We start from the raw sequence: 17,530 nt of genomic DNA, 5'->3' as shown, positions 1-17,530 counted from the left end.
CCCTGGCCCCGTGGTTGGCAGCCGGTGACGTCTGTTGAGTGAGCAAAAGTGGCCGAGCTGGGGTGTGAACCGTCCGCCGTCCTGGACCCCGCGGAGGTGTCCGCAAGCGTGTGCTGAGACCCCGACGCGTGTGAGAGCAGTGGTCCTGTGACCCCCCCCGAGGACCCAGGTGTGGGGGCGTGCCCGCGCACGCAAGTGCCGGTGCGGGTGGAAGGTGGGACTTGGACAGTCGGTGTCCTTCTGTGCTGCTCTCGCGCCCTGTGTGCCGCCGTGGGGTCCCTCCAGGGGTGCCCCTGCCCCCCCCCCACCTCCCCCATGCTGTCTTCATCCCTTCTGGGTTCTTGTGGCATTCACCTCCTGTCCGCTCCGGGGCTGAGTCTGGGAGCGCGGGGCTCCCTCTGGGGCTGGCCCGACCCCGGATGGGCACGTGCGACACCGGACGGAACTTTCTGTGTGGGACACGGAGCAGCAGCCTCCCTTGGCCTCACTGGGGGTGCTTCCCAGTTGGTCAGTCATTGTGCTCGGAGCCCATCTTGTGTGGGTTTCTGCCTGGTCAGCAGAGCAGTGGTCAGCTCCGTGAGGACAAAGCCTGTCTGGTGTCTGACCTTCCAGCTTGAGAAGAGCCTTCTTAAATTAGAGCTATTTGGGTCACGTCCTGCGTCCTGGAAACTCCGGCTTTGCGTGCTTTGGTGAGTGGTGAAGGCCTTGGGGTCACCGTTGCCCGGGATGTTTCGCACTCTGCGATCCCAGGGACGCGGGCCAGGAGCCTTCCTGGACCCGGGTTTATAAAGCGCGTCTCCATCCCGGTGTCCGTGTCGCCTTCAGCACGACAACCGAGTGTCGGGCTCCTGCTTCTCGCTGAGCTGGGTTCAGACCTTGGCTCAGTCCGCAAGTCACTGAACTCGAAAGCCTGTTTCCTCCTCTGAGAGAGTGAGCGCCTGCCTCCCGTTTGCTCTGAAAGTGGGTTGATCGGCTGGTTCATTCGTGCTTCGGTTGAGCAGATACTCACTGAACGCCTGTTGGGTTCCCGGCGCTGGGTTCTCTGCGGTGAAGAATAGGCACGGTGAGCCATGGCGTGGAGATGGCCTCGCTGGGCGCCTCACATGCAGGGAGCACGCTGGAGCTCGGCTGCCTGTGCCCTGCCCTTCCAGGGAAGAAAGGCAGGCCCGTCTAATTCGGCCTCGCGGTGCGGGGGCCCCTCTGATCCAGGCCTCGCGGTGCGGGGGGAGCAGGCTGGGAGGGGGAGGGGCTCCTCTGGCCGTGGGGAGCCGGCCTGGACCCCGGAAGGGGATTGGGATAGAGCACTGTGAGATCCCGGTGAAATCGCTTTGGGGAGTCTCCCTTGATCCCTTCTCCTTCCCACAGGGGCGCTGCAGAGCTTTTCATCAGCAGGTTGAAATGCCGGTGTGGGTCCTGTGCAGCAGGCACCAGCCCAGGGCCCTCGGGAGGAGCACGATGACCCCCCGGGCACCTCCAGGCCCGGTGGCCGTCCCCGTGTCGGGCCCACTCTGGAGCGCTCCGTCAGTGCGGCCCTGCTGTCCTGGGCGGCCAGGGGACCCTGTAAGGGAGCCGTGAGAGCGAAGGCGGCCGGGAAGGCAGTTGGGCCCAGAGGCGGGGAAGGCGTGTTGTCAGGGGCTGACACTGCGCCCCGGGACAGCACTGCGGCAGCCCTGGACCCGGGAGGACCCGAGGCCCCCAGCAAGCTGCTGGGGGCGGGGCCCGGGGCCTTCCCGCTCCCCTCTGGTCAGACGGTGACGGTGGCGCAGGGCACTGTGGGCCAGCTTTTCCGTGGAGGCGGCTGTCTCCTCGCTGGTCCGTGGCGCTCCACCTCCCAGACGGAGAGCCGTGCGTCACCAGCTCCAGAAAGCTCTCCTCTCCCGCTGTGCTCCCTCCAAGCCACCCCATCCTGTTTCTAACACCACAGCCCTGCCTTCCCTGTTTGTAAGTTGTGTGTAAATGGAATTGTACGATGTGTCGTCTTTTGTATTTGCTTTCTTTTGCTCAAAACCACGTTTCTGTGGGCAGTTACTTCTTCTGTGTTTTACGAGTGAAGTAGAGCATAGTATTCTTTTTTATGCATTCACACGTAACGTTGAGTTTCTTCATTTCTTGGTACGTGTGAACGTCGGGGTGAACATTCTCGTCTTTTGTTGCACGGAGATCTGCGTTTGTGTCCGGGCACCCGGGAGCACAGCTGCCCCACCACGGGCACGTCCGTGGGGTCCCAGCCGCCCAGCTGCTGGCGTCAGTGCGCACAGCACCCTGGGGCTCCAGAGCCGCACGCGCTGGCGGCTGTTCCAGGGTGGGTGGTGGGACCTCCTCGTGTCTCCAGTTTGCATTTCCCAGGGTGTGGATGGGGACGACGCCCCTTCGCGTGATTACCGGGCGTGTGCGGCTCGCTCTGGTGAGGCCCCTGGCACGTCCGTGGTCTCGTTTTCTCCCTTCTGCCGTTTTCTTTATGACCCGTACGAATTCTGCATGGATTCTGCACACCAGCCTTTTCTCAGCTGTTTGCGTTGCAGATGCCTTCTCTCTGAGTCAGGTTTTCACTCTCTGCAACTTAAAAGAAGGTCTTAACTTTAATGCCATCTAATTTATCCATGTGAACCTTCCTTGATGGTTATCATCTCCTGTGCCCTCTTTAGGAAACCGTCGTCTGCCCCACAGTTACGGACGTATGCTTCAGTATTATCCTCTCTATTGTTTGGCCTTTCCACACTTAACCTCACCACGTGAAGCTTAATGTGCCACGGCGGGCTCTGCCCCCCACCCCCACCCCACAATGGTGTTTATCGAGACCCTTCCTTTCTCACTGCCTGCTGGGCTGCTTATGTGGTGAAATCAGAGTGCACATCTGCACTGGTCTGTTTCTGTCTCTTTTTACCCAGACCACACTGCCTTAGTCGCTGGGACTCTCCTCAGCCCTGTTACCTGATAGAGCCAGCACCCCCTCCCCAGCCGCCTTGCCTGGAGGTGACCCTTTACGTTTGCATGTCGAGTTTGGAATCCAGTCTGTCCGTTTCTACAGTAAACCCGCCGAGCTGTCTGCTGGGAGTGCGCTGATTAAGTGCCGTCTTCATAAGAGCGCATCCGATCCATGAACATGACGTGTGCTTCTGTGTTTTTAGGGCATCTTTGTTTTCTCTCTGTTTTATAAGGTTTTCTAGGTGGACATCTCATAGGTTTGTATTGTTGTGTTTTTTTGTTTGTTTGTTTGTTTGTTTGACAGTGTACATGGCATCTTTTCTAAAGTGTAATTTTACAACTATTTGTTGCTGGCACATAGAAATAGAATTAAAGTTTGATTATTGACTTTGATCCAGCAACATTCTAAACTTATTTTAATAAGTTCTTTGTGGATTCCATTGGGTTTTCTGTGTCACCTACTCATAATAGTTTTTAATTCTTTCCAGTCACCTTTGTGACTGTTCTTGCCTTATTCTGCTGCTTATCACCTCCAACACTGTTCTGGACAGAAGCGTTTTGGTAGCTGGTGAAGGAAAATGTTCACACTTCACTGTTGCAGGCCATGGTGGAGCTCCCTTCCAAGTCCTCATTTGCTAAGAGGGTTTTTGTTTATTGTTTTCATCATGAATAGATGTTGAATTTTAATCAGAGGCTTTTTCTGGATATACTGAGCTGATCATATGATTTTTCTTTACTCCATTAATGTGGAAAATTAAATTAATTGATTTTCAAATGTTAAACCAAACGTGCTTTTCAGGAATAAGCAAACCTGACTATGGCTTTTCCTTCCTAAGTAATGTTTAGTTTGGTTTGCTAATGAGTAGGTTGGAGATTTTGCCTCTGTGTTTATGAGAGATTTCGATGATTAATTTTCATTTCTTTTTAAGTTTATTCTTTTGAGTTTATTTATTTTTGAGAGAGAGACGGAGACAGAGAGTGAATACGCAGGGGAGGGGCAGAGAGAGATGGGGAAAGAGAGAATCCCAAGCTGGCTTTGCGGTGCCGGTGCAGAGCCCGACATGGGGCTTGAACTCGTGAACCATAAGTGAGATCGTGACCTGAGCCGAAATCAAGACCTGCCTGAGCCACCCAGGGAGGTGCCTCTTAATTTTCATTTCTTATAATGTCCTCATCAAGTTTTGCTGTCATGGTTTTTCTGACTTTATAGAACGAGTCAGGGAGTTCTCTTTCTCTTCTCTGTAACAGTATGTATGAGATTGGGGGTATTTCCTCAAGTGTTGGGTAAATTTCAGCACTGAAGGCATCTGGGCCTGTGGGGTTTCTGGGTTGGAAAGATTTTAAATTGGGGCTTTGATTTCTTTCAACAGCTTTGAAGTCATTTGAATTTTGTTTCTGGATGACCAGTCGTCTCCATGACCTGCGGCTTCGTCCTCTTGTTCAGTCTGGTTGTTTGGTTACGTATTTGCTCTCTCTCAAGCTGTCTCATCACGTTTATCCGTGTTAGTAGTCACTGGAATGAACCAACTTCTAGCGTTCTTGATTCTGTGTCATGTGCATTCTGTTTCATTAATTTCTATTTTCATATTTTTTCCTTTTCCTTTTTAATTTGTTCTAACTTTTGAGCTATGTAGATGATCGGTTTTTAACTTTCTTCTCTGTGTTCTGGGCTATAAACATACATGCCTGCTGTAGTTCTGATAACATTGTATTTTTCTCATCATTCATTTCAAAATATTTATCAGTTTCAATTGTGATTAAAAAAAATTTTTTTTAATGTTTGTTTATTTTTGAGAGAGAGAGAGAGAGAGAGCATGAGTGGGGAAGGAGCAGAGAGACAAGGAGACACAGAATCAGAAGCAGGCTCTAGGCTCCGAGCTGTCAGCACAGAGCCTGATGTGGGGCTGGAACCCACAAACCATGAGATTGTGACCTGAGCCGAAGTCGGACACTTAACCGACTGAGCCACCCAGGTGCCCCTCGATTGTGATTTTTATTTTGACCACTAGGTTATTTAGAAATAAATTTCTCAATTTCCAACATTTTGTGATCACCTCGTTATTTATTGATAGCCCAATTTCATTGTTTTCTGAGCCCATACCTCATATCAGTCCTTTGAAATTTGCTGAGACTTGCTGGAGGGACCGCGTAGAAGTCAGGGTTTGTGACCGGCCCGTGCACACTTCAGAGTGACACGTGTTCCTCACTGGCTGCATGCAGTGCCTTATCAACACCGTGGATCGGTTGCCAGTCGTGCTGTTCACACTTTCCATGCCCCCAGTGAGGTCTCCCTCTTTTTCTCTCTGATCCTGAGGGAGTTGTGTTGGAATATCCCAGCTTGAGTCTCAGTTTGTCTGTTTCTCCTTTTAATGTGGTCAGTTACTGAGTGTCTTCTGGCACTGCCTCATTAGGCCCATATAGGCTGCAAACAATTATCTCCTGGTCCATTTAGCCTTTTGTTGTTATGAAGTAGTCTTCTTAGATCCTTTTGGTCCTTGAATCTCCTTTGTGTGATATTAATACAGATCCCTCCACTTGCGTTTGTACAGCATTTGGGCCTTCCACTTTCTCAGGCTTTACTTTGAGTCTTTGTTCCTTATTTTATTATGATATTGCTCCTGCACAGGTTAGGCTTTGTATTTTATTCAGTCTGAAAATCTTTATTTTTTTTAGTTGAGATATTTTAGTTGCAATTAACGATGAATTTGTTTTGAAATTAACCGTCTTTTTATTTGCCTTCTGCTGGTCTTTTTTTTTTTTTTTTTTTTAATTAATACCTGTCGCAGACTAAACCATTTCCCCCTGGTTATCTTGTAGTAGCATATGCTTTAGTGTAATCTTTAGGGGATATTTTGGTAATTATAACATAGGCTCTTTATCAAAGTCTAATAAAACTGAATACTTCTCTCTCTCCTGGATAATTCAAGGAACCTTAAAACATGACATCTGTTGACCTTTTTGCTTTACGTATAGACTATTATTATGTTCTTTACACGCACACACACACACACACACACACACACACAGTGAGAAGCTATTGTTGTTACTTTTTTTTTAATGTTTTGCTTATTTGTTTTGAGAGAGCGTGTGGAGGCACGTGGGGTGGGGACAGAGAGAGAGTCTTAAGCAGGCTTTGCGCCTGACGCAGGGCACCGTCTCCCGAACCGCGAGACCTTGACCTGAGCCGAGATCAAGTCTTCTTTCTCTGTTCATCTATCAGTGGATGCTTGGGCTGCTTCCGTATCTGGGCTGTTGTAGACAATGCAGTAAACGTAGGGGTGGGTGCATGTATCCTTTGTGATTAGTGTTTTCGTATTCATTGGGTAAATACCCAGTGGTGAAATTCCTGGATGTGGTCATACTAGTTTTAATTTTTTGAGGAACCTCCATTCTGTTTCCACAGTGGCTGCACCAGTTTGCATTCCCGCCGGCAGCGGAAGGGGATTCCCCTTTCTCTGCATCCTCACCAATACTTGCTGTCTCCTGTGTTGTTGATTTCAGCCACCGTGACAGGTGTGAGAGGGTATCTCGTTGTAGTTTTGATTTGCATTTCCCTGATGATGAGTGATGTTGAGCATCTTTTCATGTGTTTGTTGGCCATCTGGATGTCTCCTTTGGAGAAATGTCTGTTCGTGTTTTCTGCCCATTTTTAATTGGATTATTTGTTTTTTGAGTGCTGAGTTGCATAAGTTCATTATATATTTTGGATATTAACCCTTTATCAGATTCATCATTTGCAAATATCTTCTCCCATTCTGTAGGTTATCTTTTAGTTTTGTTGACTGTCTCCTTCCTCTGGGCAGAAGCTTTTTATTATGATGTAGTCCAAATACGTAATTTTGCCTTTCCTTCTCTTGTCTCAGGAGACACGTCTAGAAAAAAGTTACTATGGCCGATGTCAGGGAGGTTGCTACCTGCGTTCTCCTCTAGGAGTTCATGGGTTCCAAGTCTCACATTTAAGATCCTTAATCTATTTTGAGGTTGTTTTTGTGTGTGGTGTAAGAAAGTGGTCCGATTTCATTCTTTTGCATGTGATCGTCCAGTTTGTTACTGTGGTCTTTATGTGTTCATTCACATTTACGCATGTTTGTTGGTTACCCGCCAGCCTCTCTAGGCATCCATCTGGATCACTTACCTTCTGCTTGTGGCACGCCCTTCAGTAAGTATTTCCTTTGGTATGGATCTGATGCTGAGGGATTACCTCAGTTTTTCCTAGCGTGACGCTGTATTCATTACACGTTCACTTCTAAAGAATACTTTGCTGGGGAACACCTGAGTGACTCAGTCGGTTGAGGGTCTGACTCTTGATTTTGGCTCAGGTCATGATCTCGTGGTTTGTGGGATCAAGCCCCACGTCGGGCTCTGTGCTGACAGTGTGGAGCCTTCTTGGGACTCTGCCCCTCTCTCTCAAAATAAGTAGATAAACTTAAAAAAAAAAATTCTTTTGCCGGGTATGGAATTCTCGTTTGGCCACCCACGCCCTTTGAGCCTGTACTTGTGCTGCCTTTTGACTTGCACTGGGTGAGCTCATGAGTAAGTCACCCCCTTCCTGGGGCCAGTCCCTTGTCCACTTTCTCCTCTCCAGCTCTTTGTACTTTTTTTTTCCTTTGGAACAGTTTTGGGTCTACAAAAAAGTGGAGAAGATGGTACAGAGATGGCTTCTGTATTATTTCCCCCACCCCACAGTTTCGCCTAACACTAACATCCTGAATTTTCCCGGGGCATGTCTGACACGATGAATACACCAGTATGGGTACGTTATCTCTAATTAACGTCCATGGTTTATAGTAAGGTTTACTCTTGTGCGGGTCTGTGAGTTTTGGCAAATACGTGTTATTTACGCTGATACGTAAATATCATTTGCGAACATGTATGTATGATTGTTTCTGTCTTCTGCAAGAGATTTTAGGGAGTTGGTATAATTTCTTGATTAAATAGTTGGTGGAATTCACCAGGGAAACCATTGGAGTCTGGTGCCTTCTTTTTAGGAAGGTTATTATCAATTCAACTTCATTCAATAGACAGAAGCCAACTTAGATTTTCTGTTTCTCTTCTTGCAAATTGCGATCATTTGTGCCTTTTAAGGATTTGGTCCATTACACATAAGTTACGAAGTTTTGGGGCACGGATTTGTTCCTAATAATCTTACTCTTTTTCACGTTACTGGGATTGATAGTGATGACCTTTCTCTCACATCCAATGTTAGCAATTTGTGTCTTTTCTGTTTTGTCTTGTCTTCTCTGGTTGTGACGCGGTCAGCCTGTTAGAGGCTTTTCAATGTCGTTGATCTTCTCAAAGAACCAACTTTTGGTTTTGTTGATTTTTCTCAATTGTTTTCCTGTTTTCAATTTCACTGATTTCTGTTCTAACTTTCATCATTTCTTTTCTTTTGCTTGGTTTAGGCTTACATTACTCTTCTTTCTTTCGTTTTCTAAGACAGAAGCTTTGATGATTGATTTTAGATTTCTTTCCTAAAATAGCATTCAGTGCTATCCATTCCCTCGAAGCCCTGCTTTTGCTACACGTTGTGATAAGTTGGTTTTCATTTCATCTTGTTAAAAATACTGTCATATTTCTCTTAGGGTTTCTGTGACCCGTGTGTTATTTAGATAAGCGTTGTTTAATCTCTAAATATTTTGGGATTTTCCAGCCATCTTTCTATTACTGATTTCCATTTTGATTCTAGAGTGCTCTGAAAGCTTACTTGGTATGATTTCTGCCCCTTTCAGTGTGTTTAGTTGTGTTTTACGGCCCAGAGTGTGGTCTGTCTTGGTGAATGTTCCACGCGAGCTGGAGAGGAATGTGTGTCCTACCGTTGGCGTATGAAGTATTTTATCAATGTCAATTAGATCCAGTTGATTGATGGTGCTATTTGGTTCAACTACATCCTTACTGATTTTCTGCCTCCTGGATCTGTCAATTACTGATGGAGGGCATGGAAGTCTCCAGCTACACCGGGAGATATGTCTGTTTCTCCTTGAAGTTTTATCAGTTTTGCCTCACGTATTTTGACCCTCTATTGTAAGGTGCATACGTGTTTAGGATTGGTAAATCTTTGGGGGAATATTGACCCCTTTATCATTATGTAGTCCCCCTCTTATCTCCATAGGTGTTTCTGTGTCCTGAGGTCTGCTTGGCCCAAGATTGGTAAAGCTTCCCCTTCAGCTTTGCTGTCTTTTGACTGACGTTAGCACGACGTATCTTTCTCCACCCTTTAACTTTTCTGTCTGTGTTTGTATATGTGCAGTAGGTTTTTTATAGACATATAATTGGACCCGTTCTAATCCACGTTGATGGTATCTTCCAGTTGGCGTGTTTAGATCGCTCGCAGTGATACCGAGGCACTTTGTTTGGCCGCTGTGATGTGGTTCGCATTTTCCACGTGGACACTTGTTCTTTGGTCCCTTTTGACTCTTCTGTGTCCATGTGCCTTGTTTGGTTTTAGCCGAGCATTTCATGGGACTCTGTTTTTCTCTCGTTTTCTCTGGTAACTCATGAGTTACAGGTCTTAAGGCCTGTGTTGTCATGCTCACCCCAGAACTGGCAGCTTGGCGGAAGTCTGAGTCCATCCTTAGACGGTACTGTCCCCCCGCACAGGTAGTGCGGTGCCTTGCACCAGGTGTCCCAAGTCCCCTCCCCCCGTCCCTTATGACAGCGCTGGTCTCCTGAGGCCTTGCTACCCCTGCTCCTGTGAGCATTGTCTGTTAGAGCAGGTAAGACCCGGAAGGTGAGAGAGACTACTTGCCCCTCACCTGCCCCTTCTCTGAAGCTCTGCCTTTCTTTACACCGATCCGACTTCGGACTGCTACGCACCTTTTAATATTTCTTGTGGGGCAGGTGTACCCTGACGGATCCTGCGTGCTGTTTTTGTCTGAGGATGCCTTTATTTCCCCTCCGCTTCTGAAGGGTGATTTCACTGGATGCAGAGTTCTGGGCGAGGCAGGTTTTTCTCTGCTCAAGTAGACGTCCCTCCCCGCCCCGGCCCCGGTCTCTCACGTGCTGCCTGGCTCTGGTGGGATTTCTCCGTCTTCGGTTTTCAGGGTTTGAATATGATTTGCCGGGTGTAGGTTTTTTGGTGTTTATCTTGCTTATGGTCCTCTGAGCTCCCTGGATCTGGGGTCGGGTGGCGTTCTGGAAAGTCTCCCGTTCAGAGGGGTGTTTCCTCTGCTCCTAGCGTCATGGTGCAGAGCCTACCCCTTTCGTAACTGGCCCTCGTTCTTCTGGGGCGCAGCTTTCCTCATCATTTCTCTCTCTGCATCTCAGTTGGGGAAGTTTCTGTTGACACGTGTCTGTCTTCGTTTTCTCTTACCCATTTTTGCCCCATCCGTTGTTTCCATCCTCACACTCTTTGCCTGTGTCGTTTTATTCTTTTTCTTATTTTTAACTTGGTTGCTGGCTCATTAATTTTCAGCTTTCAGCTTTTCTAATGTAGACACTGAATTCATAAGTTTCCTGCTGTGTTCTTTTTTTCTTGCATCTTTTTCCCTCCCTTTTATGTTTTTCTCGGTTTCTTCTCTTTTAGAGGTTCCTGGGCATATTTAATAGAGTGGGTAATGATATCTTTATCCCTTTGGGAGCAATTTAAGGCTTCAGGCCTCCCTTAAATGCTTTTATTATATGTTATATTCTTTTCCCCCCTGAATTTCTATTTTTAATTGGTATTTTTTCAGTAGAGAAGTTGAGAAGTCATGAAATCCTGAACGAGTAGGCAGTAAGAAGTTCACCTGTCCCTGCCCTGTCTGCCCCCCCCCCCCCCCCCCCGCACACCTGCCTGGAGGCCGCCAGGGGCCTGGTTCGGCTTGCACAGGCCGCGTGGGTGTGGGTGTGTGCACATGCGCATGTTTGCTCCCGTATCTCCTTAAGAAAAGTGTTGTGGGGGGCGCCTGGGTGGCGCAGTCGGTTAAGCATCCGACTTCAGCCAGGTCGCGATCTCGCGGTCCGTGAGTTCGAGCCCCGCATCGGGCTCTGGGCTGATGGCTCAGAGCCTGGAGCCTGTTTCCGATTCTGTGTCTCCCTCTCTCTCTGCCCCTCCCCCGTTCATGCTCTGTCTCTCTCTGTCCCAAAAATAAATAAACGTTGAAAAAAAAATTAAAAAAAAAAAAAAAAAAGAAAAGTGTTGTGGGGCGCCTGGGTGGCGCAGTCGGTTAAGCGTCCGACTTCAGCCAGGTCACGATCTCGCGGTCCGCGAGTTCGAGCCCCGCGTCGGGCTCTGGGCTGATGGCTCAGAGCCTGGAGCCTGTTTCCGATTCTGTGTCTCCCTCTCTCTCTGCCCCTCCCCCGTTCATGCTCTGTCTCTCTCTGTCCCAAAAATAAATAAACGTTGAAAAAAAAAAATTAAAAAAAAAAAAAAAAAAGAAAAGTGTTGTGCCCCACACCTCCTCTGCAGCCTTAGCATCTCATAGGTATTTAAGCATCTAGTGTTGGTCGCCGCTCATTTCTTGTGAGTGGGTGACGAGCGGGTTCGTTCTGCCTTTTCCTCCCCCACCCATGAGTCAGGCGCCCTGCGATCTCACAGTTATGGCTGTGGTAGCACGTGGCGCTAGTGCATCGCTCGCGTTCCTTTCTTCTTTCTCGGTCTGGCTTCCGTGACCACTTGCCTTCGGCCATGCGTCTCGTGTGCTCTCCTCCAGTGAAGTTGTTGCTGGTGAGCAGCTCCCTACCGCCCCAGACTGTGTGTCGCCGCGGACGGGCACGTCTGGCGGCCTTCCCGTGGCCAGCCTGCTGCGGGGGCCGCATCCACGCATGTGGGTGTCTGCCCTCCCAGGGCGCACCCCACCCGCCCCCGCCCCTCGCGCACTCTGCAAGGCCTGCGATCTTCTGCAGCTGAGGGTGGGCGCTTCTGATCCATTCTGGAAGTTTCTCAGCCGTTGTGACCTTGACTGTTGCCCTCCGTCCGAGGTGCCGTTTCTCCCTGATTTTGATAGAAACCCTCAGCCTCCCAGTGCTCCCGTCACCCAGCCGCTGCCTCCTCTTTCCAGTTTGTCCTTTGTCTGCTTTCCGCTTTGTTCCTCAGATTTCAGCCACATCTGAATCGCTGTTCTACTTGTTTACGTCTTTCAATTGTTATTTTACCTTGTTGAGCTTTATTTAATTTGCATTTTGGTTTTGTTTTTGAATTTGCTTGTTTCTTTGATGTCCTGTTTCTCGCTAATAATTTAAGTCCCTTTCTTTATTGTTTTGAGTGTACCGTGCATGTTTTCTATTTCCGCTTCCGATTATTTTATTACCTGAGTACTGTGGGTCTAATTCTCCTAATTCCAGTGCTTGCTGGTCGATTTTCATTTTTCTTGTGTGATTTATTTGTATTTTTTACCGTTACCTTACGGTCCTTAGAACTTTCTCTTTGGAACTTGTTTGATGGGCAGAGCGTGGCCCTGCTTTCCCAGCCGGGATCTCTGCGTGTGCTCCTGCCACGAGCCTGCTCGCGCTGTGGTCTCGGGTGCTGCGCACAGTTAATCCGCCGGCAGTCAGCGCTGTGTGTGCCTATGTGGGTAGGTACCACCATCTGTTTCTTTGTAAGGTTTGCCCCCTGTGGATACCGACTTTTTTGGTCCTGTTCTCTGCTCTCGTCTCCCACCCGGTTCGGGCACCTGCAGGAAGGGACTGATTCCAGTCCCTCCCCGGGAGACTCCTGCTCCAGGCTCCAGGGCCGGCCGTGCCCCCTGGACTCAGGAGGAGCCCAGGAGACTCAGGGGTCAGTTTATGTGAGGGGGGCACGTGCGAGGGGCAGTGTTTGTTAGGACCACGTGCCGGGGTGTCTGTGCCCAGGAGCCCGTGGAGTAGGGCGGCTCTGGTCTTTGGGAACCCAGGAGGACACAGCTCATCCGACACCAGTCAGGGCGACCGTGCACAGGAACATCACCTCCCCTCTGGCCTCTGTCCCCGTCGTGGCCTGGCATTGCCTGAGGAGGCAGGCTCTGAGCCCTGAACCAGACTCCGCGGTGCCTGCGGCTGCCGCCGCCTGGGGATTGCTGGGGTTTGCTGTCTGGGCACACGCGGGAGGAGCCCCAAGAGGGGCACCCCAGGGGATCTGTCACCCAGGGTTTGTACCGGTCAGGGTTTCGTGTCGGGGGCTCGGTCTGTGATGTGGGGGCTTAGGGTCAGACGCGCCTCCCTGGCCTCAGAACAGGAAGGCTTTGGGCTGGAGGGGAGGAGACGGCCGGAAGAGAGACCACTGACCCCAGAAGAGAGGCCCCAGGGGCTGTGCCTGCTGGATGTCCCTCACTGGTTTTTTGGACTTTGTACCTTTCCCCGTGTCCTCCCTCCTTCCTGCACCCTCTCGGGGAAATTACAAAAGCCTGCATCCTGGCCCAGCGTTGGGGGCTGGAGCGCTAGTGTCCCTGGGCATTGCGTTGGTGACCATGGCCCGTGGGACTGCGGAGGCGGGGGTCTGGGTCCCCGGGACCAGCCAGGGGTGAGAGGTGGCAGTGGGGCCTGCTGCTGGCAGGCCTGTCCCGTGAACAGAGCTGTCCTTGGGACAGAGGCAGGATTGGCTAGCACGGCCCGGTCAGTGTGGGCCCCAAGGGCAGGGAGGACAGTGGTCGTCGTCTTCCCAGGCAGACCTGTCTGCCCAGCCCCATGGAGAAGTTACCGCTCCTGGTGGAGGGTACTTTGGGCGGTGGGGAGCGGCCGCGGCTGAGATGCATACCGCCGGGGTCGGGGGGAAGGCCCGCGTCCGGGGCCCGCCGGCGTTGGTTTCGCTGTTCTGAGCTGCCCGCAGAGGGGCTCTGGCTACCGCATCAGTAGATACAAGCCCGACAAAGTAGGGCATGTTTTTCAAATGCTCTTGGCTTTCCAGAGCATGTCAGCTGGTTGCCGCGGATCCTCGGTCTCCACGCCCACGGCCCCTGGGGTCGGCATCCTTACTGCGGGAGACCCCAGACCCTTGGTGCGTGCGCAGCCCCTGTGCCTCAGCTTCCTGTCCAGAAGGCTGAGGCCTGCCTCGATGGCCACTCATTCCCAGCGTTGGGGCTGGCTGTGCACCGTCGCACAGCACCGCCTACCAGCCCTGTCCCCTCATTTCTGCTGAGGAAGGAAGCATTTAGTTTGTCCAGAGCCCCTGGTCTCTGCCCTCCTCAGGTTCTGGCCCCTTACTGGGAGCATTCCAGAGCTTCCAGAAGATTCCTCCTGTCCTTGGTACCAACCTGCCTGCGGGGCTCAGCGCTGGTTGGGGAGGTGGGCCGGAAGACAGGACGGCTGGGCAGGGTCTTGAGCCGTCAGTCCTGCGTCTGTCCTGGAGTCGGGTACTGGCCCGTCAGCCCTTGGCGGGGAGGGAGGCTCCGTGTCCTGGAGGCCCGGGGGCAGGAGGGCCGGTGACTGTTACCCACACGCGAGGCTGCCGGGCCAGCGCGCTCCTTCCCAGACGGCTGGGGCGGCGAGGGCGGGGTGGGGCCGGGCCTGGGGTTGATCTGCGCGTGGGTGACCGACCCTGCCCTCAAACACACGTGGAGCTGCCAATGACTCTGTGACCAGCAGGCATGCTCGAAGTCACACGGGACTGCTCTGCGCCTGGCGGCAAGTGTCCCCTTCTACTTCTTCGGGCGAGTCTCTGAGGCCTCCTCGCAGACCGGATGCCTGTTTGTTCAGAGATTAATCATCGGTATTTGCTCAAGTGGAAACAAAGCAAACTTTACCACAAGCGGAATTGGTCATTAAAAAGTCATTATCAAATAAAACCAGCACACTTGGTCTTTTGCTTTTCCTAGTAATGACAAAGCGACATCTTTAACGGGAACGAACGACGAACTTGCTCCCAAACGTTTTCCTCCTCGCCGGCCGAGGCGCCCGCAGACCCGATGAAGAGTGCCGTGCTGGAAGGCGGGTTGTGGGGATTTATTGGTCAATCAGGGAGACGATCGCAGCTTGCTCAGGAAGGCAAGTCCCCCCGCCCGGGCCCCCCGGGGCACCCACACTCTGGTAGGGACGACTCCGGTAACCAGCTCGAGCCATAAAAGTCAATACGAAGATAAAGGATTTCAATAAAATTGTGACACTCGATAAACCTTCTTGTGGAAACAAATTTCCCACGGACGTGCGACCAGTTCCAGTTGGATTTGTAACTTTAATTTCTCAGTGAATTTCTTGTCATCAGCTAATTGTGCAGTCGCGGCAGGGCAAAGACCGAGTCTGAGGCTCGCGAGCCCTGTGCCTTCCTTCGGTCCCACCCGAGAAGAAGGGGCCTCTCCAACCCAGAGGACGTTGAGTGGGGGGCTGTTTCAGGGCCGTGAAGGTGCCTGTGCGGACTGTCCCTGTGGTGCGCCTGGTCGCCCTGCCCTGATGGGACAGCGGCCGGGAGCCGGGCCGCGCAGAGCCAGGCAGTGCCGGGGCGGGAGCGGGTGCGCCGTGAACCCGTGGAGGTGTGTTTGCCGACACGATTGAGGCCACTGGGCCTTGTTCACGGGGCAGCGCGTGGACGCTGCATCCGTGATGGCGTCAGCCCTCAGGTCCGCCGTGTGTGAGCGGGGATTAACCCACTAATCTGGGAACTGACGCCGGGGATGAGTGCTCCGGCCTCGGGGCCCGGCTGGAGCAGAGTCGGGCCAGACCTGGCCCGTGCACAGCCCACCCTTCCTTCCTGGGCTGTGCTGCCCCAGACAGAGCCCCGGAGCTCCGTGTCCCACAGCAGCATCTCTGGGCGCCTGAGTGCGATATGGACCCTCAGGCCCCAGCCCAGACTGCGGAGCTGACCCCCGGGACACTGGCCCACATGAAGCTCTGAGACGCGTGCGCCGGTACACCTGGGTGTCTGTGGGGTGATGGGATTTTCTCCCTGCGGGCTTCCCAGGTGACAGCAGCCTGCAGAATGTGGGGCGGGAGAGCAGGTGCCAGCCCCAGCTCAGGCCTGTGTTAGGGCCGAGGAAGAATCCAGGTTCACAGGGCACGAGAACGGACGGTGGGCAGCCCACAGGGGAGACAGAGGCTCCTTTCTGGGGACGGGTGCCCTCTGTGCAGACCCTCCAGAGCCGCTCGGCTGCTGGACCTAGGGACACCCCGGGTCTCTGCGACCTTCCCTGGCTGGCCTCCAGAAGGTCGTCTCCCCGCTCGAACATCTGAGGAAGGAATCTTCCAGTCCTGGGCAGGAGAAGCCGCCCATGCCTCCCAGGGCCCCTGACTCTGCTTCACACTCAGCCTTAAGCGTTTCTGGCAGGACAGCCCTGAGCAGTGGCTTCTCTGTGGAGCTTGGTCCTGATGCAGTGGCATCGGTACATCCTTCCCCAAAACCTGGTGCGTCTTTGCAGGGGGCTCTCCCTTTGTGCAAGAAACGGAGAAAGGGTGCCGGGCCTGGCTGGTGCCCAGTGACACATCTGTGGCCTGAGATCGGGGCCCCAGGCATCCTGGGAGCTGTGTGGGGAGACAGGGAGCTTGCTAAGGCCAGAGCTGGCGAGTGGGGAGTCAGGGGCGGTTCGCGTCTGGGTGGAAGGAACGTGCATCCCGCTTCTTGCTCCCACCCGGTCGCCTGCTGCTTGGATGGATCTGTCCTCTCTCCCGACTGCTGCGTGCGGCCTTGCCCGGAGGCCAGGTCAGGAGTCACAGGCGGTGGGACATTCAAACCCACGGCCTGGCCTGGTCCCGCTGCCGCCGTGTTCCTGGGACCGTGTCTGGAGTTTGGCGGCCCCCGGGGCTGGCGGGATGGGATAGAGGGCCTCTGCGCAGCCGGGGCAGTCAGCAGGCCCGGGGAGGGGTCTCTGGCCACCACAGGCCTCCATAGACCCTTCAGCTCGAGGCCGGGCGGTCGTGGGGAGCACCCGGGTCCAGCCCGGCCTTGGCCTGTGCTCGGGCTGCTGGTTCAGAGCCGCTCAGGCCCCATCTTGGCCTCACGGGGCTCTGTGAGGATCCAAACGCCCCTCAGCCCTTTGAGAAGCCACATGAGCCCCCCACCCTCCAGCCCGACAGCCTGCCCACCCTCCTGCTGCCTCCGTGTGGCATCTGCTGTCACGTCGTGCGTGTTCCTCCGGTGTCCCGTCACCGTCCCCGGCCTGACCGCCTGCTGTGTGTGCCCACAGGAGCGAGACGGCATGCGTGCCATCCTGGGGTCCTACGACAGCGAGCTGACCCCGGCTGAGTACTCGCCCCAGCTGACCCGTCGGATGCGTGAGGCCGAGGACATGGTCCAGAAGGTGCACGCGCACAGCTCGGAGATGGAGGTGAGTGTGCGGGCGGGCCCGGCGCGTGCGGGCTCCGCGCCCCGACCGGCGGCCGGGGGAGGGGGGCCGCCAAGGGGCCGTGGCAGTGCTGTCGCGTGCAGACCTTCAGTGGTGGTTTGAACGGCTGTTCCTGCCGCACCCAGCGAGTCGCCGTAAGTATCAGCGTGTTAATAGTCATCTCCTTACGGCACACCTGGTGCCATGTGAAACGTTACCGAGGAGAGATTTGTGGGGAAGGCTCTCTGACCCCTTCGGTCCTCCCTGGCGTGTTTTACGTGAGAGCTCCCTCTTGTCCGTGTGCCATGTGCACCCTCCTCACTTAAGTACGAGGCCCGCGGTTCTGGCACCTCCAGGGCCGCGTTTGGGGTGATGGGCTGATGGGGGTGACTTGAGAACCTACGGGCTGGCACGGTTAACCCGTCTCACCTTTCCGGGCCTGCGCGCGGTCTGTCTCACCGGCT

General features: G+C 53.0%; 1 protein-coding gene across 1 annotated transcript in view; it reads left to right on the top strand.

The window, feature by feature from the left end:
- MAD1L1 (mitotic arrest deficient 1 like 1) overlaps window positions 1-17,530 on the top strand; it is a 320,239-nt gene that overhangs the window by 153,325 nt on the left and 149,384 nt on the right. Inside the window, exon 12 of the mRNA XM_047089198.1 lies at window positions 16,929-17,069. Coding sequence (XP_046945154.1) covers window positions 16,929-17,069 — 141 coding nt within the window. The remainder of the gene's footprint in view (window positions 1-16,928; window positions 17,070-17,530) is intronic.

Source organism: Lynx rufus, unplaced genomic scaffold (genome assembly GCF_022079265.1).
Source record: "Lynx rufus isolate CCGP_SWC_20201006 ecotype Redwood Valley unplaced genomic scaffold, mLynRuf1.p SCAF_27, whole genome shotgun sequence".
Lineage (NCBI taxonomy): Eukaryota > Metazoa > Chordata > Mammalia > Carnivora > Felidae > Lynx > Lynx rufus.
This window is presented reverse-complemented; position numbering and strand designations above follow the sequence as displayed.